We start from the raw sequence: 27555 nt of genomic DNA, 5'->3' as shown, positions 1-27555 counted from the left end.
GAAGGGAAGTTTTGGATCTAATGAAATTTAACTTTCCTAAGATTACATTAACAAAATATTTTCTCCCACCAGAAAGTAGCTTTTTACTATATTGTCCATTTGTAGTCATTGCTGAAGACACATGGTGAATTATTTCTAAGATAAAATAAATTAACAAACATTAGAAAAATCCATTAGGATTGATGAAATTTTTTAGAGGTTTTATCCTCTAATTGTCTTTTTATCATGTATATTGTTGCAGATTATAGTGATGTGACACTTGCTTTTTAAAAAATTTAATGATATTAAACAAATTTCTCAGTTGTGATTCTATCAATTTAGGATTGTAGTCATTTAAGTTGGAATTTGGGTTGGATTGTAGTGATTTAAAATGGAAATTTTAGTACTAGGAAGACATTGTTTAATGGATTGGCAGCTTTGCTAACTTGATTGAACCCAAACATGTGTTCTTAGGCAATGGACCAGCCCCTATGGTTGGGTCACAGTCTATTTTAAGCCACATGTTCTCTCTCAGTGAAGTATATGGGAAGAGACAGCCCTTTGCTCAGAAAATGCATTGCTCTTAGATGAACTGCCAGAAAACTCTTAGAACATGTAATGTTTTTTGGTTTTAGGATAGCATCTTTTGATTTTTAGGGTCTATTACATAATTGACTTCAAAGGCTGGTTTCTTTTCTGTTTATCATATAAACAAGCCTCTGCTGAAGTTCTTTTCTTAGGATGCCTCATTGTGGTAGGAGAGGGTGACCCCGGGTTCTTGAAGGATAAGTCAATGGAGAGCTCTAGTTCTACCAGGTCCTTCCAAGGTGGCAAAGATTCAAGTCTGGACCTGCTGATGGATTGCATGTATGTCTATGGTCAGAGGTCTAGCCTCATGGAGTTTGGAGAGACTCATCAACAGGATAGCCTTTGGACACTAAGCTTTTTGGCTCTGGTCATTCCTGATAACTCTCTCAGTGGAGGGAGTGGCCTCACCAATGAAAAAGCAGCTCCTTCAAGTATTGATATAGGTAAATAGACATTTAAGGAATTTTCTATAGAAATGCCAAGCAATTCCTCTTTTGATACAGAAGTGACTTATTACTCATATGTTTCCTGCCCCCTGCACATCCTCATCAGATTGGAGGAGGAAATATATGATGATTTTTCTCTCCACTTTGAATCATTTCTTCCATGGAAGGATAGCATTTGTTAACAGGTTCAATCCCGAACCTCTGAAAGGTGGAGGTGGGACAGTTGAAGATGCATGAGCTGTTTGTAATTAAAATGATTTTTCTGAAAATAAATGGAAGTATTTACTGCTGTCCATACCATTTAATTGCTTTCATCCAGTCGTCAGAAAGACCTTGAATAATACCCATACCTGAATGGATGGTTCTTTGAGTCTAGTCCTGCCAGGGTTCTTAATTGAGTGAAGCTGTTCCTTGCACATTTGGCCTCTCTGTGGCACCTGTCCATTTTGCCAACTAAATAGCTTTGGAAGGGAGAAGAGGGAGAGAAAACCATGTGCATATGTTTTTACTGCCCTTGGTTTTTATCAGTGTTGATGGTTTCTCTACTGATGTAGGTAAGTAGCAAACCTTCTCTGCCAGCTGGATAAAAATGCATTTATTAAATGCATAATGAGGTGTTGCTGTATTTGAAAAAAATGCATCAAGTAATTCAGCAGCATTATGTGAGCCTCCTTACCCCTAATCCTAATGGGCTTCAGACAAAGGACACGCCTGGGCTTATACCAGATGCATTTATAGCTTGGCTTTATAACTTATTGCAGATTTCGTGCTCTTGCTTTAACTTTCAAGGGCTCAGGCTTACTTCATACATTCATTTGACAGTTATTAGACTCTGGCCATGTACAGAGCAATGTGCTAATAAGCACTGGGGGATTTACCATTTTCTAGGTAAGAGGCCCCTTATTTGACTGCAAGTCGTAGAGGACTAAGACTTGAGCACAGCTAACTATAATATATAATATTATATGATGAATGCATGGTAGAGTTAAAAAAAACCCAACAATATGGCATATAGCTTAATAGGAACAAAGGGTTCCATGTTGGGGGTGGTAGTGATGGCTAGGAATGAATTTGAATTTCTTTTTAGTAGAGAGTTAAGAATTGAATAGGAAAAGGGAAGATTTATGTTTTTTGAGGGAGAAGGACTGGAGTTGAGGGTATTGGTTGCTCAGTTTTATTGATGTTTTGTTTTTACATTATACACATTGACTAATTACTCTTACATTGTGAGAGGTCTCTTGTAACAAGGTAAAATAGTTAAGTAAAGCTAATAATATAATGATCTCATTTGAAAGTATATGCAGGGGCAGCTAGGCGGCAAAGTAGGTAGAACTCCAGGCCTAGAGTTGGGAGGACCTAGGTTCAAATCTGGTCTCAGTCACTTCCTAATTGTAAATCCCTGGACAAGTCATTGAACTCTGTTTATCTAGCCCAGTGATTCCCAAAGTGGGCGCCACCGCCCCCTGGTGGGTGCTGCAGTGATCCATGGGGGCGGTGATGGCCACAGGTACATTTATCTTTCCTATTAATTGCTATTAAAATAAAAAAATTAATTTCCAAGGGGCTAAGTAATATTTTTTCTGGAAAGGGGGGGCAGCAGGCCAAAAAAGTTTGGGAACCACTGATCTAGCCTTTACTGTTCTGTCTTAAGAGTTGTTGTAAAGACAAAAAGTAAGGGTTTTAGCAAAAAAAGAAGAAAGAAAATGTATGCAATGTTTCATATCTATGTTACCTCCTATCTCTCTTTAAAAAAAATCTTATTTTATTTCCCACTAACCCCCAACCCCATTGAAAAGAAAAAAATCCAACAAATTTCTTGTAACAAATATGCATAGTCAAGAAAACAAATTCCCTTAATGGCTATATGCAGACACACTCTCTGTCTTTCTGTCTCCTCTGTCTCTCTTTCTTTCTGTCTCTGTCTCTGTCTCTGTCTCTGTCTCTGTCTCTGTCTCCTTTCTCTTCAGGGCCAGTTCTACATTTTAAATCCATCACTTCTCTCTCATTGTTAGCATGTTTTGTCAGTCTTCTGGAATTGTAGTCATTGAATTAATCGTAGTTTTTAACAGCTTTCAAAGTCCTGTTTTTATGTGTTGTTGTCTCACATACACACTAACTTTAGGTTTGCCAAACACTTTACAAGCTATCACATTTTAGCCTTACAACAACCTAAGAAGTAGCTGCTATTATTGTCTCTATTCATTGAACCACTTAGATGTTTCTCTTTTACAAATATTAGCTTATTTTATCCTCACAGCAACCCTCGGATATCGGTTGATGCTCTTGTTTACTCCATTTTACAGATAAGGAAACTGAGACCCAGGGAGGTTAAGCAGTTTGCTCATGATACAAGGCCAGTGTCTGAGGCAGACTTTGAACTCAGGTCTTTCTGACTCCCAAGTCCCCTGCACTTGGGACACTGCACCATGTAGCTGCCTCCTAATTGGGACTAGTTATTGCCAAAGTCTGGGTGGGTGGTAATAAAGACTTGTAATAGGGCAGGGGTTGGCTGCAAGGGATGTTGGGATTTATAGGAACTCACAAGGATTTGAAACATGTGGTGAAAAGGAGAAGGAAAAATCAAAGGCCAGCCTGAGGTTATAAATATAGGATAGCAGGCAAATGGAAGCACCACCAATAGCAATCATGAAGTCAGGAGAGGAAACATATTTAGGGGAAGGCATAAGATTATTCTGAGTTGGAGTCCCTGTTGGGGCAGTCCTGGTGGTGATGTCCCCAGGGCAGTAGGAGCTGTGGGAATGGAACTAAGAAGGAAGGTTTGGGAATCATCTACACAGCAGAGGCAGTGGAAGCTCTTGTGATAAGTGAGATTGCCAAGGAGGTGCGGGGTAGTGAAAGAAGAGAAGGGCAGGACTAAACTAGGGAAACATCCACTTGTAGTATTAAGAAGGAAATGAGAAAAAAGGGGTAGAGACTGGGAAGAGAAGCAGGAAACCAGGCTGTTTCTAAAGCTAAAGGAGGCAGAAACTAATGTAGAAGAATCAGCAGAGTCAGATACTGCAGAAGAGGACGAGGACTGAGGAAAAGACTGTTGGATTTGGCAGAGAGGGATAATTGGTGGCTTTAGAGGAATGTCAGGAGAATGGAAAGCTGAGAGCTAGATTGCAGGGAGTTGTAAAGAAGTGGAGACTTTGGTATAGAGTGTAGGCAGACCTTTTCAGGATGTATAGGAGAGAATGGAAAAAGAGAAATGGGTCAGTAGTTGGGTAGAGGGAAGCAGGGTCCAGAGAATTTATTTTTAGTATAGCTTTGAGAATGTTTATAGGAAGAAAGGATGGAGTTAGTAGAAATGGGGAAGATTTAAGATGTATGAGAAGTGAGTGGATAAACATTTGGTTCTGAAGGAAGCATGATAGGATAGGATCCACATCAAGGGTAGAAGAATTAGATTTAATCAAGAATAGGGCTAGTTCTTCCTTTGTGACCAGAAGTAAGTGGGAGAAAGCAGGTAGTGATGCTGAGTTTTGAAGGATATGGGGGGGGGGAGCTGAAGGAGTTGGTGTTAGATGACTTTATTTTTGTAAATGATTTAAGTAGTGGGATATAGTTGGAGGTGAGAAGAAAGAAGAAAGGCATTTTTGTGGGAATTGACTTAGTTGATGAATATTGATAGACTGCCACCCAGCCTCAGGGGTACCAAGAAGGGAACATAGCACCTTTTCTCTGAAAAATTATTAGCTGGTAGTTGGCCTATAGATAGTTGCTGAAGTTCCTTCCATATCTATAAACCTAAAGCCACTCAGAAAAACTAAGAAATCCAGGTTGCTTGAATCCTCACAGAATTCTAGTCAGACTTAGGAGCCCTGTGTGTATCCTGAAGGGCTTTTTTTTTTTTTTTTTTTTTTTTTTGTTCTTAAGAAAAAGGTTCATTCATTAAATTTACAGCTGGACCTTACTTAGAGATCATTTTACCCAAGTTCATTATTTTACAGATGAGGCAACTGAAGTCTGGGAATGGCAAGTCACTTGCCCAGTGTTACCTAAATTATACTCTTCATGAATAGACCAAAGCCTAGAGGTTTTTAGTAACTTGTCCAGGGTCACATAGAGTTGGTTCTAGTCCCCATGCCACTTGACTATCAAGTTGTTTGCTTTTCCTATTACAATAAGCTTCTTCTGGATTTGATTGAGTTCCATAGATCTTCCTCCCTCCCTCCTCCCTCCCTCTTCCTCCCTTTCTCCCTCCTTCCCTCCTTCCAGGCCTGGTGCTTTATCTAAATAAGTATTTCTTGGGGGGTGGGGGGTGGAGACCAAGCTATATATTCAAAACCTGTACTGTGCCATGCAGAGAAAAGGAAAACAGGGTGCTTGCCTCCCAAAGAGCCAACTAGTGCCCCCCCTCCCCACTTCCACACACATACAGAAGAGAGGCATGCTCTTCATTTCAGCATGATAAACTTACTGTGATCAGGCACCCAAATACATGACATAGTTTGTGTATCATAGGAAGGGCAGGGGCTATGTTTTGTTTGTTAACTGGCAGCCAGGGATTAGTCAGTTCTTATTCCTGTTGTTTCAATAGTTTATTCTTGTTGTAAAGCATAATTGACTGGATGCTGTACAATGTGCACTTTGATTCAGTTACCCACATGGAGGGAAATCCTTGACTCGTGACTGATCCCATCAGGCATCAGCCGGATGCTGCTGGCGGCAGGGTCTAAACGGGAGTCTCTGGGGTGGCCAGCCTTGTAAACTCAGATCTAGAAAGTGATGGTAGGCAGCAAGCCTCCCTTGGAAGCAAGTGCCCCATTGCAGTTCAGAGACAGGCAGTCGTAATCACGGATTCCATGTACATCCTGCTGTACAGTAAGAAATAATGCTCTAGGCACAGTAAGCGTCCTACCTAGGATCAGGAAGAGCTGTGGTCCTGGCCCACTTCAGACTCTGGGCACCTCTCTCAGTTTGCCATCTGTGAAATGGAGATGATGACAACACCGACCTCTCAAGGTGGTTGTGAGGAACAGATGGGATTATAGAAGGTGTTTCAAAAGTCTGAGGGTAGTTTGTAAGGTCTCCAGGAGCTTAAAACTCTTAAGATTTTAGCAGTGAAAGCTTAAAAGGATCCTAGGACCTTTGAAAGACTGTGGACATGAAGAGAGCTTTGCGAATCAGAAAGTACTATGTTTATGTTAATTCTTTTTATTATTTATTCTTATGCGCATAAGACTTCTCATGGGATGAAATTTTTTGTAGAGGAAATAATGTAATGTATAAACAATATATTAAAACAATAAATTATCCATTCTTTTAATAAAGTGTATTTTTGACCATTCATGGCTGATTATCCAGTTTGTGAATTTCAAGATTTTGGTGGGTGGAGTGGAACAGAGAATCTAGTTGGTTATGTTATGGTTATACTTTCTTTTCTGACAGAATAAGGAAATGAATCACAAACTTAATCTGTTAGTACAATAGTGGCACTTGTTCTGGGAAGGTTCCCTGGTGTTCTGACTTTGGTGGTGGTTGTAATCAGCTCATATTCTGGAGCTCCAGGGAACAGTCCCCCAAACCATATCTTTTAATCTTCAGGTTGGTTCCATAATTTTTCCCTGTTACAGAGTGAATGCCTGGGAATAAGATGAGGTTCCAGGGAGGTCCTAAAGCCTCAAGGGTTTGGTGGTTCCTGAACTCTGGTAATCCTCTTCTCCTAGGAGAACTCTGAAAGTTGTCTCTTTTGTACACATCCCATTTTTAAAAGTAGCTTGGATCTTTGAGCTCTTGGAAGTTGATTCTTGCTTGTCCCTCACAGTCTGTTTCCTCTCTTAGGGCATGCCTTTTTTATAGGATGGGGATTTTCAGCCAGGAAGACTTAGGTTCAAATCTCCCTCTGACATATTTACTAGCTGTTTGATTATGAGCAAGTCATTTTCTGTGGAGCCTCAGTTTCCTTATTTGGAAAATGAGAAGGTTGGATAAGATGCCTTCCAAGGTCCCTTCTAGCTCTAAAACTAGGATTCTGTGACTTTCTTCCAGCTCTTAATTCTGTGATTTCATGACTTCTAATTCATCCACATTTCTAATTTGCTTAAAGTTTTGAGAGACACTCTGGCATTGGGGATAGAGTACTGGCTTCAGAGTCAGGAAGGGCAGGATTCAAATCTTGCCTTTGACACATCCTGACTGGGTTAACCTAAGTGCCCTAGACAGTTCTCTAAGACAGTACATTTCTGAGAAAGTATCCATCTGCAGCAGGGGAGCAAGTTCCCCATCAGAAGCCTCCCTGTAGGTTAAAAACAAAACAAAAACTTGATGAGAGCAATAGCCCATTGACTGAAGTGGGGTTTGGGGATTATACACATGTTTTGGTTTTCTGAGGGTCTCTTCTTTATTAGTGCAGAAAATGTAGAATTAGACATAATTGAATGTTATTTTCAGTAGGTTGCTATTGGAGTGGAAATTCTTAGCCTTTTTGTGTCCTGGACCCCTTTAGTTTTCTGAGGAAACTCTTCTCAGAAGAATGATTTTTAATATATAAAAATGAAGTACATAAGACCACAAAGTAAACTAACTATATTGAAATGTAATTATTAGAATGTTAAAAAAACCAAGAAAGGGGGCAACAGGGTAGCTCAGTGGATTGAGAGCCAGACCTAGAGATGGGAGGTCCTAGGTTCAAGTCTGACCTCAGACACTTCCCAGCTGTGTGACCCTGGGCAAGTCACTTGACCCCCATTGCCTACTCTTACCACTCTTCTGCCTTGGAGCCAATAAATAGTATTGATTCCAAGACAGAAGGTAAGGGTTTAAAAAAAAACCCTGAGAAGTTCATGGACCCCTAGGTTAAGAACCCCTGTGTTGTTGGGCATCCAGAGGGTTGCATGAGAAGCCTGCAGAAGTTAGTTTATGGAGAATGCTATGGGAAAGTTATAGTTTCTGGCATGCATCATTCATTACCCAGAGGTGTGGTGATGGATATCTGGTGAAGGGCAGGGAAGATGAAACAAACACACAGAATGGGATCTCTGCTAGATGGATATAGGGGTAGCTAAATTTAATTAATTAAATTTAATTAAAAGAATGCAAGTTAGTTCTATCACTGGGATGGCCAAGCCAAATAAGCTAATGACCAGAGAGGGGCTTCTTTTATTTGGCCCCAGAGAGCAGAACTAGAAATAATAGATGCAGGTTGGAAAAAAGTAAATTTAAATTTGATGGCAAGAAAAAAATCCTGACAATTAGAGATATCTGCAAGTGGGATAAGTTCTGAAAGTTCTCTCATATTGGATGGCTTAAAACAGAGGTTGGAAGATTACTTTTTTAGTATGTTGTAGTGGGAATTCTTTTTTGGGTATAGGCTGGACTAAGATGGAAGCTGAGGAGCCTTCCAATTCTAAACTTCTCTGATTCTGAGAGATTGTTAGTATCATGGATTTAAAACCAGAAAGGAACCTTTCTGTGTTGTCTAACAATTAAAAAAAAAAAACTAATGAAATTAAGACCCACGAGCTGATTCTTTTTTGGCTTCTAAAAATTTAATTGTTTTCCCACAGTCCTTTCAGCATTTGTCATTTTCCTTTTTTGGAAAGGAACATTGATGGAAATCTCAATTTCATAGATGTGAGATAGAACTTTAGATTTGCTTTAATTTGCATTTCTCTAACAAATAGTGATTTGGAACTTTTTTTACACTATTATAAGCTTAGATTTCTTCTTTAAAAAACTGCAGACTTGTATCCTTTGACCCTTTATTAATTAGAGAAATTTAATAAATTTGAAGCAGTTCTTCTGAATCTTGGAAATGAGACTCAGCTGTGTTTCCCTTCAAAATTTTTTCTGGATTAGTTTGTGCAAAAATACGGCAGTTTTATATAATTAAAACTGTCCCTTTTATCTTCTGTGATCTTCTTTAGCCCTTATGTGGGATATTTGGGATACTTTTTCCTATCTATAGATCTGAAAGATATTTTTTTTCTTGTTCACATTTGTTTATGATATCACTCACCTTTCTATCTAAAAAAATAGTCTTTGTAACAAATACACATCATCTATTTTGCTTTCCTGGTTCTGCTCATTTTACTATGCATCAATTCATACAAGCCTTCTGGTTTTTCTGAAACTACCTTTGTCATCATTTCTTATAGCACAATAGTTATCCATTATATTTATATACTATAATTAGTTTAGCCCCAGTTGAAGGACACTTAAAAGAAGTTTCTTGTTCTTTGTCACCACAAAGAGAGCTAATAAATATTGATATTTTTGAATATACGAGTCCTCTTCCTTTTTATTTGGTATCTTTGGGATATAGACCTAGTACAGGTATGCCTGGGTTAAAGAGACATAGCTTTAAATTATTTTTCAGAATGGCTGTACCAGTTTATAGTTCTACCTACAGCGCATTAACACAGATTTAGAAATGTAAAGGACCTATCCAGTCCAGTCCCTTTATTGTTTAGATGAACATTAAGCCCCAGACTGGTTAAGTGACTTGTCCATCATCTACCTATTAAATGGTAGAGCTTGGATTTGACATCAAGCTCTCTGACTATAAATCTGGAGTTATTTCCACAGTCTGGTGCTACTTTCCAGGAGGAAGGAGATGGATAGGTGATAGCAACCTTTGGTTTCCTTAAATCTGCCAGGGATCTCCCTTCCCTGTATCTATGGCAAAAGCCAAATTGGCCATCCCTCCCAGTGTGGAGCTAGAGAGGGAGATAACCTTAACAGCCTTCCTCCTCATTTGTTCATTCATTCTTTGATCTATTCATTAATTCGTTCATTTGTTTGAGTTCTAAATTTTCTCACTCTCTCTAGCTCCTCCCCTAGCCCTTGAGAAAGAAAGCAATATGATATTCCTTTACAGTCTTAATTTTTTTTTCTTTTTAAAACCTCTACCTTTCATTTTAGAATTTATACAGTGTATTGGTTCTAAAGCAGAAGAGTGGTGAGGGCCAGGCAATGGGGGTTAGGTGACTTGCTCAGGGTCACATAGCTAGGAAGTGTTTGAGGCCATATTTGAACCCCAGACCTCACATCAATATTTTAAAGCACAGTCTTGATTATTAGAGTTAGAATTGGGCTGGCAACTCTCCTCCTTGCCTGGCTCTCCCTGTGCATGTGGCAACATATGGAAGCCAGAGGGGGTGGCCAGCTCCTTCTTCACAGGATTTGCTTCTCAGGGTGACAGCAGGTATCTGGGAGGCCTGGGTCAGAAGCAGGACAGTGGATCAGAACTTTGCATACACAATGTACACTTTAGCTGTAGAGTGTTGGGGAAGAGCTACCCAGGTAACCAGGCTTCCTCTGGCTCTCCCTTGCCTCTGGTTCTGGTTCTGACCCTTTCTGCAGCTGGAGACTAGCCCAGAGGGGCCCGGACTGCAGGCCGTTTCAGAGGGAGAGAGCCACTGGCGCTCGAGAAGGCTTCCCCTTCTCTCAGGCTTGCTTTTCTGGAGGAGAGGGGAGGACTGCTTCTCTGTGCCCCTGGCAGCACTCATAAGGCCTGAGGCTGCCAGCTGGCTGGTGTTCCAGCTGCTCAGAATGTGTCCAGATTCTCCCCTTCACTTTTCTCTTTTGGCCACTTTTCTTTCTGCTCTTTCTCCTGAAGGGCCTGACAGAAAGAGCGCATGTATGGGACAGTGAGGCAGCTCCATGGGTGGAGAGCCAGGCCTAGAGATAGGAGGTCCTGGATTCAAATGTGGCCTCAGATGCTTCCTAGTTGGCTGATGAGTCACTTAAAACCTCCATTACCTTGTCCTTACCGCTCTTCTGCCTGGGAACCTATACATGATTCTGCAGCAGAAGGTAAGGGGAGAAAAAGGAAGGAAGGAAGAAAGGAAGGAAGGAGGGAAAAGAGGATGGAATGACAAAAGGAAGGAAGGATGAAAAAATGGAAGGATGGAAAGAAAGAAGGAAGAATGGATGGATAGAAGGAAGAAAGGACAGGACAGAAGGATGGATGGACAGGAGGAAGGAAGGATGGATGGATAGAAGGAAGGATAGATGGACAGAAGGAAGGCAGAATGGATGGATAGAAGGAAGGAAGGACAGGACAGAAGGATGGATATGCAGAAGGAAGGATGGAAGGAAGGACAAAAGGATGGATGCACTGGGCCTGTTCAGGCTGGAGAAAAGAACCCTTAGGGGAAACATGTTTGCCCTTCTCAGGGCTCTGAAGAAAGGGCTGTCAAGTGGATGAGGGGCTCAGTTTGTTCTGTTTGGCAACAGAGCCAGAAGCAGCGAATGCTCACTGACCAGACACACACTTAAGCTTGCTGCCAGGAAGAACTCTGTCCAGTCAGAGCTACTTCAGAAGGGGAGAGAGGCTTGGGGAGGTGGTTGGGCTCAGCTCTTTGGAGGCCTCCAGAGGGAGGCTGGATGACTGTTTCTCAGGAAGATTATTATGAATATTCCTTTGGTTTAGTAAAACTTAGGATTAGATGAGGGTTTCCTCCAACTTGTAAATTCTGTGACTAAGGAATATATTTGGACATAAGAGTGTTGGGCAAACAAAAGATAAAAAAACTGGGAAAAAAGATGATAAATTCCTTGAAGGCAGAGACCATGTGTTTCATTAAAAAAAGAAATTCACAGGTGTCTGGTGGTATTCCTGGCACATAATAAGTGCTTGTAAAATTTTCAGAAATTGAATTATTTTAGATACCTTTCGAAGTACCTCTGCATGTTTATTCTTTTCATGTCAGCTACCTATTTTTATAGAGTTGTGGTAGTAATCTTTTTTCATTTTAGGTGACAGGATGTAGAAGGAACATGGGGACAGTGTGTCCCATTTCAGTCATATGTGAATTATAATTTGATTCTATTTCTGATATTTTTTCACAGTGACCCATAAACATTGGGTTTAAACCCTGTGCTGATTTAAAGAAAAAAATTTAAATAGAAAAATAAACATTTGGAGTCATTCTGAACTTCCTGGAGTTTCTGGTTTAGTCTGAGAAAGACAGTATTTGGTACATAAAGCCTGAGAGACAGCTAAGTCTGTAGTTGCATGAATAGGGTCTGCTATGAGGACAAGGCTTAAATGTTAGTTGGATTGAAAATCAGTTCTAAAACTTTGGGAATTACTTAAACATTTGATTATTTCAGTCAATGATTAAATCAACCAATTTATGTTTATTAAGCTCCATCTGTGCTAGGCAGCTAGGCCATGCAGAGGATAGAGTGCTGGAGTCTGGAATACTTGTCATTTTCCTGAGTTCAAATATGGCCTCAGTTGTGTGACCTTGGGCAAGTCATTTCACTCTGTGTGCCTCAGTTTCCTCTCTTATAAAAGAGCTGGAGAAAGAAATGTCAAACCATTCTAGTATCTTTGCCAGGAAAACCCCAAATGGGGTCATGAAGAGCCGGACACAACTGAAAAATGCCTGACCACCAACAGTGCACTCCATACTATGCCAAATGCTGGAAGTCTTGCATTCTGGCAGGTTTCCTTGGGCCTGATAGATGGCATCTTCCTCTATATGAAATAACATTATTTATTTATGGATGTGGAGCAAGTTTACATCATTTGACCTTCACTGTGCCTTTTTTAGATTGATATTTGAACGATGATAGATGGTAGCGATTTTTTTCTGGCCTAGAGTTTAAAGAGTTGGATTTGGCTATCCTGTAGATCATCTTATGACTTGAAGGTAATATGAGATGTCCCAGAAGTCTAAGTGCAGTTTTATACTATGCTACAAACTTTAAAGAAACCAAAATTTCTGAACCAATTATTTAAAAATTTAAAATATTGATATGTTTCTTATTAAAATTCAGTGAACTCTAGTCGATTCTTAGATTCTCTGGAAACTTTGTTGCTTAGTGACAAAGGATTGCATTTATAGTCTCAATTCCTTTTTTTTTTTTAAACATTTATTAATATTTATTTTTTAGAAAAGTTAACATGGTTACATAATTCATGCTCTTACTTTCCCCTTCAACCCCTGAGCTCCCCCCCCTTCCCATAGCCGATGTGCATTTCCCCGGTTTTAACATGTATCATCGATCAAGACCTATTTCCAAATTGTTGATAGTTGCATTGGTGTGGTAGTTTCGAGTCTACATCCCCAATCATGTCCGCCTCAGCCCATGCGTTCAAGCAGTTGTTTATCTTCTGTTTCCTCTCCTGCAGATCTTCCTCTGAATGTGGGTAACGTTCCTTACCATAAATCCCTCAGAATTGTCCTGGGTCATTGCATTACTGCTAGTACAGAAGCCCATTACATTCTATTTTACCATAGTATATCAGTCTCTGTGTACAATGTTCTTCTGGCTCTGCTCCCTTTGCTCTGCATCAATTCCTGGAGGTCTTTCCATATAATCTCAATTTTGAGGTCATCCAGAGAATAAGGTTTTGATGTACACGTGACAGTTCTGACATGACTCACAAGAAAAAAAGTATAATGGAGCTGGATCAGGTGACCAGATAATAACCAAGCAAGAGAACCTCCTTTATAGATCTCCTGGGTTCACCTAGAAATTGTTACACACTCAATACCTACTAACTGGGTACCTTGTCTTGTTAATATTAAAATTTTATCATTTGAAGTTCACAAAACTAAATAAATGTAAAAGGAATATGAATAATTAAACTTTCAAATAACTATACTTTTGAAGTAAAATTAAAGCTTAAAATTGAGACACTTTGTACCCGTCTGTACTCCCATGATTAAAATATACTTTAATTGATCTATTCATGATTAAAGGAATTTATTTTTTGAAAGTGTTTGTTTGGTTTGGGGATTCCAAAGCATTCTCACTATAAATGACATGGTATATAATGTTAAGTGTTATTTTTACAGGAAAAGTCAGTCTCTAAGGAGCTTAGAGCTCCCAATGGCTTCTCTACTTGGCTTTACAACATATGGTATTTTTATATTCTTTTGGAATTAGAAAAAAGCTAGAGTGAATATTATTTCTGTTTCACAAATGGTGTAATCATAACCTTAGCCTGAGAGAGTTAAATAATGTTAAATCTTATAGATTAAGACATTACAACATTATCCTCAATAAATGAGTGATTTTTCAGCATCATGGCGTAGAGGGTTCTAAAGGCTGTCTGTGTTAGGACACTTCTAGTTCTGGCCAGCAGCAGTAGCCTGGCTGCATTGGTCATGGCTGAATAATCTTTCCTTTTTTTTTTGGACAAGGTTACTAAACTGGTGTATCAGGAGCACTCCTTGAGAGTAGAGATCATCTTAATTTTTTTATTTGTATCTCTACCAATGCCTGGCATAGATTATGTACTTAATAAACATGTTTATTGTTAATTTCTTACTTCATTAATTCATATAATGTTCCTAGAGTTGAGCAAAACAGTTGACAGAATTTAATGCATGTTTTTGTATCCCAGATTGTTAGCATGATTCCTTCCTTCCTTCCTTCCTTCCTTCCTTCCTTCCTTCCTTCCTTCCTTCCTTCCTTCCTTCCTTCCTTTCTTTCCATTCATTAATTTATCTGGCTCATCCATCTATTCATTCATATAGTTTATGTAGATGCAAAGCATCTTACAAATCTCTTGTGCAAGTTTTTGTATTCCTAAGCATATTTCCAGGTATATATTAGTCACTTAATACATTTTTTTTTACTTCCATTCATATAATTTGCCTAGATTTTTAGCAAAAAGATTGAAATAATCTCATGAATGCTTTTGTGCCCTCAGAATTTCACAGTGTCTGTCACATAGAGGGCATTTAATAAATGCTTGTGAATGAATTGAAAGCTATTTTTATGAAAAGGTTGTAGTGATATGGGCTAGACAGCCATTTTCTTCTGTCAGAATCATTTATGGCTGTGTCATCAGAATTTATTCTTGATAACATTCTGGGCCTTTTGGGTTGACTTTTTGGCCACACAGCTGTAAATGTTCTCTTGTTGAACTCTGTAAAATCTTCCCTCCAAAATCTAGAGTATATGTCAGACTATATGCAGTTTTCCAGTCCTTCTTCATCATAAACTCTTAAGATAATTTGTTGCATCCCAAGGTTCCCATCATTTCCTGTTCCGCAGCCAGTACTTTATTATTGGTTACATTTTGGTTTGGAATAGCAATTACTTTTTATCATTTCTCCTCCTCCTCTCTTCCTTGTCCTTCCTCCTCCTCTTCTTCTCAGATTATCAAGTCAAATCGGGACTTTATTAGCTTTAAAAGTGCTGCTTTTAGCAGAGGACTGAAATAGATATTTGAATAGTTGAGAGCTCTCTACACTTATGTCATTTCTGAGTATTGTAGTTCAGTAAATGTATGTGTCTCCATTGACTACAGCCCTAACCTTTAAAAATAATAAATAGTGTCATGTATTTCATAACATTTTCAGCACACATTATTTTGTTCTCTCCTGTGGTTTCTGGTGGGGACTGAATGGTCTTGTGTTATTCAAATTTGCTTCTCTTTGTATTTGAAGGTCTTTCTTTGTTTGCCACTGAACTTAATAAATATTAGCACTATATGTCTTGGGGTTTGCAGTATAGAGGATTTTTTCTTTTTTTAATGGACAAAATATGGATTCTTTTGATTGATACTTTTTTTTCTGTGTTCAGATGTTCTGGGCAGTTGTCTTGCATTATTTTTAGCATTATAGTATTCAGGTGTTTTTTTTTTTTTTTTTTTGATATATTGTTTGTCTGGAAGACCTATAATCCTTAAATTGTATCTATCTATACATTCTGTTCTCAATATCAGTATGTTTTGCTTATATAGAATTCATGAGTTCTTTTAATGTTTTTCCTTTTTTCTTTTCTTCTGTGTTAGCCTTCATTTTTGTGTATTTGTGTTTGTATTTCTAATGAGTTGTTCTCGCTTGTTTATTTGATACAATTTGCCACTGTAGATTTCAAATTTTTCTTTCCTGCCAATTATTTCTGTTGTGCAGGCCATACATTGTGCTTTCATAATTCTTATTTCTCTTTCCAGCCTTTTGGGAATAGTGCTATGGTTGTATGCTGTCTTTGGAATCCACGGGGTCTTCTGCCTCATCGGATCTTGATTAATTTCCTTTGTCTTGAGTGTCATTTCTGAATCTTCCCCCCTACCCCCCTCCACTCCATTATCAGGTACATCCAGCACAGTATTAGGATAAAGAGGAGACAGTGAGCTCCTGAGGTCTAGTAGAAACTTAGGTCAAGCCCATATGATTATTATGCCTTTTCAAGAACAATGATAAGAATATTTTTAGTAGATGGAATCTCAACTTTTTTAAAAAAGTTCCTAGTATTTGTCTCTAAATATTTTGGATCAGTTTGTGAATATTTAAAAAAAATCATTAAGAAGGGAGCATCTGGATGACTCAGTAGATAGAAAGCCAGGCTTGGAGACAGGAGGTCCTGAGTTCAATTTTGGCCTCAGACACTTCCTGGCTGTGTGATACTAGGCAAGTCACTTGACCCCCATTGCTTAGCCCTTACCACTCTTTTTGCCTTGAAACCAATATTTAGTATTGATTCTAAGATAGAATGTAAGGGTTTTTAAAAAATATCAGTAAAGATACCCTGAGATCCTGATGACTTGTTTAATGAAATTATATAGTAATATACTAGTTGGCTTCAAAATGTTACTTAGTATTCCAGGGATTTTTTTAAAACTCATTTTCCCCTTTATGCCAGAAAGTTCTATCCTTCTTGTGTACTTTTGAGAGGAACAGGTTGTCCTGTGCCAACAGTAAGCTTCTTGAGCTGTGCATGTTCCTGAATTGAAGGAAAATTACCATCTATCGGCAGTATTGCAAAAGAGGGGAGATGACTTGGGAATATGGCCAAGCATATCTTATCCAGCCCATGCCTAAAAAAAATCGTAAGAGATTGTTGGTTGGGAAAACCCCACTATCGCCATTCTTCCTGACCTTGGCAGTCGTTTCGGTGTCCTTTTTGTCATCTAGGTGGGGTTTTTTTTGAGGGGGATATCAAAGCTCCCCCTTCAACAGAGAGGAATTATTCATTCTCCTTTTGCATAAAAGAAGTTAATTAAAGACCACTGTGTTTTGTGGTTTGTTTTTATACAAATCCATTCTCAAATCACCATAAATTCACAGTTCATGTGATTATGTGTGTATATATATTCTTTCTTTGTGTCCTTTGATGTACAAATAAAGAGCTCTTTACTTGTACCAAATTCAGACTTGTGGGGATTCCAAACAATATTAGGAACAAGAACTATAAGAGAGTTCGAAGCAGATTGTAAAATGTACTCTTCAAGGAATAAGGCTGGAACCTGGAAAGATTCACATGACTTGCTGATAACATGATTTTTACTTTGTGGTTTTGCTGAGAAGTGACAAAGTACAGCAGATATGCAGAACATTTTTTCTTCTTTTCTCTCCTTCTCCCTATTTGTCCCTCCCCATCCCCTGATATTACTCTTCACCATACAGAAAGCCCTTATTAAATATAAAAATCTTGTCAACATTTTAAAGAGGGAGAATGTGAAAGGTTACTTTTTTCCAAGATCCAAGATGAGTCACTGCAAAGCTAGAAATAAAATCTCATAGAACTGTCTTGTGGTCTAGACTGTGTCCAGAATCCCTACTATATGTAACATTTTATTGGTCCCCAACAGGTGTATATTAGATAATACAAAGTACATTATACGGTCACAGAATATTTGCTTTACCATTCCCAGAATATACCCAAATTCTGATTATTTATGTTTTTTAGGCAAAGTTTTCTTCAGAAAGTAGTTTCAAAAAACATACCCGAAGTATATCTGATAGAAATATTTTTTCTACCAAGTGAAAAAAAGGAAAGATTATAAAATTTGTTGTAACTTCCAAAATAGAAATGGTTGTTATTAAATTATCCATGGCATTAATTCTTGGAGGAAAAACAATTTTTATATACTCTGGGTCCTCAGGGGATTGAGATTTAAGACTACAGAACTTTTTTATTCCTGTTCAAGTAGTCCTCCAATATATAGATTAATCTTTGGCATGACTTTGAAAAGTTTCTGGCTATTTCCATTTCATTTTCTTAACCAGCTAACTTATCCCACCTCTGGGGAAGAGTTCTTGAATTGAAATCAACTTATTTAGAATTTTAGTTTAGAAAAATGTGTTTATCAATGTGAGTTCTTCTATATTGGTGTTAATTGAAACTCATCTACATTTACTTACTCTATCTGAGATTTTGCCCTTGAGTTTCTTAGAGCATCTGTCCAGTATCCGTGGGAGTCTTCTTGATCTTTTAACATTCTTGGGGTATCAACCAACTCAATTTCTCACTTATTATTGCTCTCTCTCTCATTTTGAGATCAGCCTCCCTTTTTCTGATGGTATATTTCCTGAATGACATCTTATAGCATAAACCCACCACATATCTCTCCATTTCCCTAATTTTTTCCTTACTGGAAGAAAAACAAACAAACACCAGTTATCAGTTGGCATGTCTCTTGTAATAGCAACATAAAGCTTTTCCCTGAAAGATTTAAGTTGATACCTTCCATGACTTTCCTGTTTATAAAGGCAGTAAATGGAAACCTAAATAATGCAGTATTTTTCCCCCACTCTGGTTTGGCAGTGTCTCATCTAAGTTATTTCACAGATGGTGGAAGTATTTATCTCACTAATGTGATGTGTATTATTAATGTTCCCATTCATCATATGTATTACTGTATATTCATCTTTATTTCTGTATCACCCTTTGAAGTGACTGATTGGAGTTACATGATGAGAAGAGATGAACAGATGTAGTGATGACAGCCTCAGCAAAGCATGGATCCCCTTAGCCTTTTGATCAGTATTTTCCTTTAGGTGCAAAGCGAAATAATGTCTATGAAAACAGAATTTTGCTCTTTGGAGCCCGTTGGAGTGTTTGCCAAAATGCCAGCGGTCTCTTAGTTCCTGATTGTGATCTCCTTCTGCTCTGGGGAAGCAGACTATTGCATTAACAGGAAATAGAGAGCAGAAAAACAGTAAAATCCAATCATCCTAGGAAAAGAAAAGGAGAAAGACTTTTGAAACAAATAGGTATTTTAAAATATTTTAATTTGCTTTTAGAGTGCCCTTTGGGACTTTGTAATGAAGGAAGGATTTGTATAGTGGTTTTTTTCTTTCTGGAAAAATGTACCCTCAGTAGTAAAATTCTTAGTGTTTATGTGATGTAGGAGAATGAGCCAAGGCATACAGAATAATCTTCCTGTGGCAAATAAATGTACTGCTGTCAGAATGACAATGGGTAAAGTAATTCACATATTCTATCTCCTAAAGACACTTGTATTTTCCATGGAAAGAAGCCCTAAATAAGAAAGTTCAGAGCTTTCTAAATCCCTCTCCTTTTTCTCCTCTGATTTCTTTCCTTCTCCCCATTCTTTTGTTTTCTTCAGTGAACATGAGCTTAAAATATTTATTTAAAATTGAGCATTTGAGCAGAGTATATTGGTTATTATCTATGCATTCTCTTTGAGGCAGCTCTGTGGTTCAGTGGATAGAGCCATGGGTTTGTGGACAGGAATACCTAATAAATTCAGCCTCAGGCATCTTTTAGCTGCATGACCCTGGTTAAGTCACTTAACCTCTGTTTGTCTTAATACACCAGAGAAGGAGATGACAAATCACAGGTGCAGACAATGGACAGCACTGGCACGCCCTGACCCTTGGGGTCAGGAAGAGTGTGACAACAATAACAACAACAACATACATTCTCTTTACTTTTGAGATGCTAAATGGTAAACTTAGTTAAATCTAAAAGCTAAATTCCTTATTTTCCCCTCCAGGTGCCTGAGATCATTAGCTCTATTAGACAAGCTGGGAAGATTGCTCGCCAGGAGGAATTTCATTCTCAATCTGAATTTGACGACACTTTTGCCAAGAAGTTTGAAGTACTCTTCTGTGGACGAGTGACTGTGGCTCACAAAAAGGCCCCACCGGCGCTGATCGATGAATGTATTGAGAAATTTAATCATGTTAGCTGCAGCAGAAAAGCCGAGTTGGACATGCTGGCCCAGAATTCTGAAGCTATAAGTACTGTGGGAGGGTTTTCCTTAACAGATAAGTTCCGATCCGTCTTCCAGCCAGGAGGCAATGCAGAACAGGACAGAAAGCCAATCAGGAAATCTTTCTCTCAACCTGGACTGCGTTCCTTGGCTTTTAAGAAGGAGTTTCAAGATGCAGGCTACAGAAGTAGTAGTTTTTTTGGTGGCTCCTTTGAAGAAAATGACATTCAGAGCCATCTGATCAGTGGACACAATATCGTCCAGCCAACAGACATAGAGGAGAATAGGACTATGTTATTCACGGTAAAGCTGTGTTGTGATCCCTTTTCATCCTCCGTCTATGTATGAGATTCAAAGGAAATGTTCATAAATGAGAGAAGTTTCTTAGTGAATCATTTCAGCAGTTACTGAATATCAGGGCATAGATTTCAGCCTAATTCATTTCATTCTCAAATTAAAATCTCTTTCCCTTATAAAACTTAAAAAACTTCAGATGAGACTGGTATTTGAGAGTCTGGTATTTCCCAAGGTTATATATAATTCTTATCTTGTGTTCATGAGAATATAAAATAATTTAACTTTTCCCCTCCTGTGTTTATAAAGACAGCTTTACAAAGTCAAAACATTAATCTTATATCTTAGAATCATATAAAATATTTTCTATTTCAAATAAAAAGGAGCAAATTTTTAAATTTAAATGGATTTCAGCTAACCAGTAAGTTGCAGGAAGAAATATTCTAGGCTGGGAAGTGTTAAATATAGATCATTTTAGTTGTTTTCTAGATGTAAATCACATAGAGTAACTTAGTAAAGAGATAACATGAATAATTGAAATGTAACTTCTAATTTTAAAAACATTTTTTGCATTAGTTCCATCTCTTCCCTTTAATTGTGTTAGTACATGACATTGAAAGAAATAAATGGAAAAAAAATGTCTCCTGGGACCCGTTGGTGCTTACAGAGGCCTAAGAGTATTGACCCTAACGAGACTGGATAGAGTTGGTTTCTATTGGTTTGGAACTGTTGGGATTTGATACTGTAATGAAAAATGCCCTAGTTTTGAAGCCAGGTGATCTAGGTTGAGATTTTGTCTTTGATGCTTACTTTGTTAAAACTTCACTTAATTTCCTCATCTGGGCTTTAAATAGTTAGGAAGACCTGAGTTCAAACCTGGCCTCAAGATACTAACTAGGCAAGTAACTTAACTTCTGTTTGCTTCAGTTCCTCAAATGTAAAATAAGGATAATAAAAGCACCTACCTTGAAGGGTTATTGTGAGGATAAAATGAGATAATATTTGTTAAAAAGCACTTAGCATGGTGCCTGGCACATACTTGGTGATAAATCAGTTATTCCTTTCCCCTTCTGTTCCCCCTGTAAAATATTGACTAGGTGACCTCTGAGCCCTCCTCTAGGTGTAGATATGTGATCCTGGAATTTGAAGCTTCTCCTGGTTATTCTGAACCAGAAATAACTTGACTGTCAGAGTGAGGACAGAATGAACATTCTTCGTCCCAGAATCTTTTTTTTACTAAACCTACATTCTATACTACTACAAGGGTGACAAGTAATTAAATTAGTCTCTGAAATTGGAGGAAGATGAGGTGTTATTTGATATCCTCTGTTATTTATCTCAGTGGTGGGATGATAAAATATCATTTTCTGGAGCTACTAAGAAACAGTGAAATTGTCTTTAGGGAAAAAAATTTAAAAGTTAAAACAAATTTTATGAGTTAAAGATGTAGTTGTATGAAAAATTCACTTGTATTGAACACCTTTGCTTTCATTTCATTTCATTTCATTTAGCATCTATTAAACATCTACTATTTGTTAGGCAAAAATGAGACATTCCTTGACCTCAGGGTGTTTACTTTCTATTGGGAGAAAGCATGTATACCTGTAAGTAAATAAAAAATCCACACAGAATATAAATATAAAGAAATATCAGGTCTAGGAGGGGAGAATACTAATAACTGGGAATATCAAAAAGGCCTTTTTTAGGAAGTGTCCCTTCATCTACAACTTGAAGAAAACTGGCAAAGAAGTGAAGAGTTCATTCTGGGCATGAGGGGGATTGATCTGAGCAAAGTCATGGAGATAGAAGATGGGATGTAGCCACTGAGGACTATTAAAAGTGTATCATAGTCTATAAACCTGGAAATGAAGCCTGGAGCCAGATGATGTAAGACTTTAAATGTCACATGAAGTAGTATTTTCTCCTCAACAAGCTATGTGAGGAAATCCAAATTTTCGTGTGGGTTTTTTTTTTTTTTTATGCTTATTCCTCTTATCAGCAAATAGGGTATGGTTATATTGTAATTTTTAAAATTGTTCTTAACAGTACTAAAAACCTTAAAATTTATCCTGTATGCTAAAGAGGAAATTGGAACTATTTAATGAATTATTAACAACTTTTAGACTATAGTGACAGTTTAAAATATTTAAAAATCACACAAATCTTTTTTCTTTTGCTCCTTCCTTCCTTCCTTCCTTCCTTCCTTCCTTCCTTCCTTCCTTCCTTCCTTCCTTCCTTCCTTCCCTCCCTCTCTCCATTCCTGCCTTCCTGCCTTCTTTCTTTCCTGCCTTCATGTCTTCATTTTCAGATTGGCCAGTCGGAAGTTTACCTCATCAGTCCTGACACCAAAAAAATAGCATTGGAGAAGAACTTTAAGGAGATTTCTTTTTGCTCTCAGGTAAATAGAAATCACTAATTTATTCTTTTCTTGTCAGTATGTTTTGTATTCAAATTGTTTCTAATGTGATTCATACACAGTTCTGTAAAAGGGGAAAAGGCTCTTTTTATGTGACAAATTCTATACTCCTCCACATAATTTATGATGGGAAATTACATAGTTTTTTTTGATACTTATTAGTAAAGCTAAAAGATAGAGCTGTTCACTTGATTTTCTCCCCCTTTGCTTCTTTAAAGAGGAATGTTCAAATGTAATTCTATGTAGTAATAAGCCTGAATTGCTCCTCCTGAGGACCAAAAATATTAAAGAAAGTAGATTCCTTCTTTGGGAATACTTTTAGTATTTTTTCATAATGATTATTTCCAGAGTTTTCCTGTAGAAAGGTTCTTTTAGCATCAGATCAAATTTTATCATCCTTCCTATTTATTCATATTCCCTTTGGTTCTAGTCCAGTCATTGTTTTTATATATTTCTACTGTATTTTCTGTTTGTTTCTAGACTATTCTCTTCCAATCACAAAGAGTTTGGTTCATAACTTCGTAAATATGGAAGCTAGGGGAAAGGGAAGGGAAGGGTAATGGCTAAGTTCCAAGAGCATTATTTACTTATATCCCTCTAGTTCTCTTGTAATTGTTTTTGTGTGATTCCTTCAGCTTCCTTCTTTAGCCGTCCTATTCACCTATTTAAAATTTCACAGTTAAGAGACACTGACATAAATGTTTTATATTTTCTGTACCTTGGGTGGGATTGTTGATTGAACAATGATAGTGAGTCACTGAGATCATAAACCAGGAAATAAAATCATAGAATTTTAAAGCTGGAAGTAACCTTAGAGATCATCCTATCCAATGCCTTCATTTTACAAATGACAGCTGAAGATATCAATCTCTTATTTTGACTGGATATGGAGGGTAGAGTGAAAAAGTGAAGAATCCAAGGATGACTCCAAGGTTGTCATTCTGGTACTGGAGGTTTCTTTAAATGAGAAGAAGGAAATTAAAAAGATGCTGATACACTGAGAAAGCACCATTGTTTTTAAAATATGATATTATTACAAAGAAGTACAGTACTTTTTGAATTGGCTAAAAATGGAACTATTTGACTTTGTTATTCATTATAAACAATATCATTAATAAGTTATTTTTGTTAATAAATGGATTCTATATATCATTCTTTCCCACCCCCATAGATCTTTATATTTTTTAAATCCTACCCCTTATACTCTACCTTGGTTGTGGTTTTAAATTACCATAATTCTTAAGAGAAGCATGGGTTTTGAGGGGAAGATAAGTTCCATAGTGGACTTATGTTTGAGATGCCTATGGGAATTCCAGGTGGAAATGTTCAGCAGGTGGTTGCTTGTGCAAGATTGGCATTTAGGAGGATAGTTGTCTGCACTGAGATAATAATTGATCTCATGGGAGCTGATGGAATCACCAGAAGAGAGAAGGATAGAGTTCTCAGGACATTCTTGGACAACTGTAGTTAGAGGGAAGACCATTATGATCATGCAAAAGAGACTGAGAAGGAATGGTCAGATATCTAGAAGGAGAACCAGGAGGGAGAATGTCAGGGAAGCCAAGGGAGAAGAGACTTGCCAAGTCATCTAGGGTATGGTCAACACTGTTAGAAAATGCAAAAAAGATCAAGGAGGATGAACTGAGGGTGGACAAAACATGTTATATTTAGCAGGGAGAAAATCATTTGGGAACCTTGGAAAGTTTCAGCTGAGTGATAGAAATGGAAGCCAGATGGCAAGGGTTTGAAGGTTTAGGAAGTAGAGACACATTGTACAGATGACATTTGCTAGAAGTTTGTCTATGAAGGGGAAATGTATAAGATGAAAGCTGGATGAGGATAGTAAAGGTTTAAGGCCTTGGTATATTTGGAAGAAGACAGTAGATAAAGAAAAGTCAAAGTAAAAAGGGGGATGGAGGAGATAATGATTTGAAGGGACAGGTTCTGGGAAAAGATGGAAAGGACTGATTAAAATACCTAAGGTGTCCTTGGAAAAGAGAAGGATCATCTTTTCTCTAGTGACTGAAGCAAAGGAGGAGAAAATAATACACAACATAGAGAGGATTTGAGGTGCAAACTACAGGAGAAGACAGAGCTCGTGATTCCTCCTTGATATAGGAGACAAGGTTCTCTTTCAATGTGTGGTGATATTAGGACCTTAAGAAGAAATGAGAATGGTTGGCACACTTGGCTTATAGTAGGGACTTAATAAATGCCAGTTGACTTGACTTCACTTGATAGTCAATCAGGGTAGACCTTTTACCAGTGAAGGCCCACTTGAAGTTAGACAGCATAAATGCATACTGGATTCAGTACCGCTGCATTACTGTCTCTGGAGTATTCAGCAACCTAGGAGAAGTAAAGAAGATCAGGGTAGCAGTTAGTTACCCAGAGGTGAGATTTGACATGACTATTCTTCCGTTATTGGAGAGCTATTTTATTTTAAGCTCCTGGCTAGTGCAAAAAGTGCAGTTGTAAATATTATTGTTACGTATGGGAAGACCCTTTCTTTTTATCATTGACCTCTTTAGGATATTTGCCACACAGGAGAATGTTGTTGGCAGATTGTATGACTGCTTTAGTTACTTTCTTTGCAGAACTCCAAATTACTTTCCATTATGGTCATACCAATTCACAGCCCCACTAACAGTGTATTTATTAGAAAGGAGAAAGACATACTAAACATTTTAACTATTGAAAGGCATTTATGGAAGGTGATATTTTTTTGAATGTAACAAAACATTTTTTTCTTTACAAAGGGAATTCGACATGTGGATCACTTTGGGTTTATCTGCAGAGAGTCTTCAGAGAATGGAGGTTTTCATTTTGTTTGCTACGTTTTTCAGTGCACAAATGAAGCCTTGGTAAGAGAGATGTATTGTTTTTAGACCTTGTTCCAGTTTAAGGTTAAATTCAAATTCAATTTTTTTTTTCAGGAGAATCAGAAAGCTTATCCTTGAAAACAAAAATCTGTTTCTCTAAAGTTGTTGATTTTCCCTCTTCTCGCTCAGTGAATGTCTGTCAGGGGTTTTTAGTTTCTTAAAATATTTCCTAATGTACCAAGGATTGTTAAGTCCTAGGGGCATATTTCAATCTGTGAGTCAGATTTGTTTGCAATTTTAAAAAGCAAAAGAGAAAGGAATAATTTATGCTAACCCTTAGTTGTCCAACCTTCAATTCAATTCAATGAGATTGAATCATATCATATAAAAATTTTGATTTTGATTTGCACCCATTTTATCTTCTGTTTGATTAGGTTGATGAAATTATGATGACTCTGAAACAGGCTTTCACTGTTGCAGCCGTGCAGCAGCAGACCTCCAGAGTTCCAATTCAGCAGTGTGAAGGATGCCCCATGCAATGCCTCCACAAGCTCTGTGAGAGAATAGAAGGTCAGTGAGGAGTGTCTTCTGGTGGGGGCAGGGAAGGCTTTGAACCCAAATACTTAGCGGAGGAGGATCTTGGATTTGTTAGTGTCAGCCTTTGTATCAACGTGAATATCAATGTTGGGGAAATTCCAGCATGAGAACACCTTGTACCAAAGCTGGTGGCAGGGTGGTGGGGAGGAGATTTACTGTGATTTAGCAGATTGGTCCTAGGGAGTTGCCTGAGGCATCCACAGGTTAAGTGAATTCTCTAAGGGTTGCACTGCTAGTAAGATTCCAGAGACAGTCATTTGAACTGCAATCTTTGTACCTCCAAACAAACATTTGCCACACAACCTCAGATTGCTTTATTGGCAATTCTCAGTTTTTTAATCACTGAGCCACCTAGCTGTCCTATGACAAGATTCTTTTACTGGAATCTCCAACCATTGCAAAACATCCTTCATCCCCAGCTTTTCATCTTGTTTAGTCTTCATACATGTCCTTCTATGAATTCTCCATGGAAGATCTATCTCCCTGCCATGTTCTTGTTCTTTTAATTGTTTTGCACGTTCCAGTGCAGTCCTGAGGGAGTCCATTTGAGAGGTGGCCCTCTCCTGACATGCCTGGACAGTCATTAAAAGGCGGTCTTAATAGGTTGCTTTATTGGCAATTCTCAGTTTTTCCAGCAGTATGTTCTAAGAAATTGTTCTGTAAAGCAGATTACTATAAAGAACACCATGTTTTTCCATAGGAACAGTAGTCATTATTGCTCACATATACAGAGTGCTTAATATTATAATTGAGGGATGTATTCCTTTGTAGAAATTGGTCATTGACTAAATTGTAGAGATGACCCATTATGTGATATAAAGGGAAAACTATAATAATCTCATTAATCACTTAAAAGAGTAAAATGATGCTCCAAGTCCTGTAAAATTGGCACAAGTATCCTTTTCATTCTTTTTTGTGCTATAGGCCTCTGTACTATCAAGTGAATGTACATCATGTGTGGTAGTCATTAACTGACAACATTTGTGCTTGCTGTAGAATTTTAAAGACCTTCTCAGAGATGATTGGGATGACCTTTGTCTCTTTTAAAAAAATGTGGCTCTGGAGAGTTTGAATTGATGCTTTTTCCAAGGTCAGATTCCTAGAGGAAGGGGACATTTGGAATCCTTCCATTGATCTTACAGCTGTGTTCATAGCTGAGATGACTATTTTAAAAGACAGCTGCATCAGCACCAAAATATCTGAAGGTTCCACTCAGGGCTTTAGCGATGAAGAATCTAGAGATGAGGAATCCTTGGAATTTGGTTGTCTTTTTTTTCTTTACTCTTGTACCCTTCATGCCCCTAACCTCCCCTCCACCCCCCAGTTTCCTCACCTACTCTGGATAGCCCTGATGAGGAATAATAATGGAAAGGACACTGAAGTGGGGAGCTGGGCGAGTGTAGGAGAGGGGCTAGAGTCAAGTATCTCCTTTGTCTGAGTAATGGTAGAATGTGTGTGTCCGTGGGGGGTGTTCTGAGAGGACTGGTACCTCTGCTGTGAGGGCTGCCTATCCACCTTTGGTGCCCATCTTTT

General features: G+C 38.0%; 1 protein-coding gene across 5 annotated transcripts in view; it reads left to right on the top strand.

Moving 5' to 3' along the window:
• Window positions 1-27555, top strand: part of TBC1D1 (TBC1 domain family member 1) — a 315182-nt gene that overhangs the window by 109931 nt on the left and 177696 nt on the right. For 4 of the 5 annotated variants that reach the window (XM_044681365.1, XM_044681364.1, XM_044681368.1 and 1 more), the window contains exons 3-6: window positions 19675-20196; window positions 22496-22585; window positions 25363-25467; window positions 25860-25995. In XM_044681365.1, coding sequence (XP_044537300.1) covers window positions 19675-20196; window positions 22496-22585; window positions 25363-25467; window positions 25860-25995 — 853 coding nt within the window. The remainder of the gene's footprint in view (window positions 1-19674; window positions 20197-22495; window positions 22586-25362; window positions 25468-25859; window positions 25996-27555) is intronic. The other variant, XM_044681366.1, reaches the window with a different exon arrangement.

The sequence above is a fragment of the Gracilinanus agilis genome, chromosome 6 (genome assembly GCF_016433145.1).
Source record: "Gracilinanus agilis isolate LMUSP501 chromosome 6, AgileGrace, whole genome shotgun sequence".
Taxonomy (NCBI): Eukaryota; Metazoa; Chordata; class Mammalia; order Didelphimorphia; family Didelphidae; genus Gracilinanus; species Gracilinanus agilis.
Note: the sequence above shows the minus strand (reverse complement) of the source record. Positions and strands in the feature narration are given on the sequence as shown.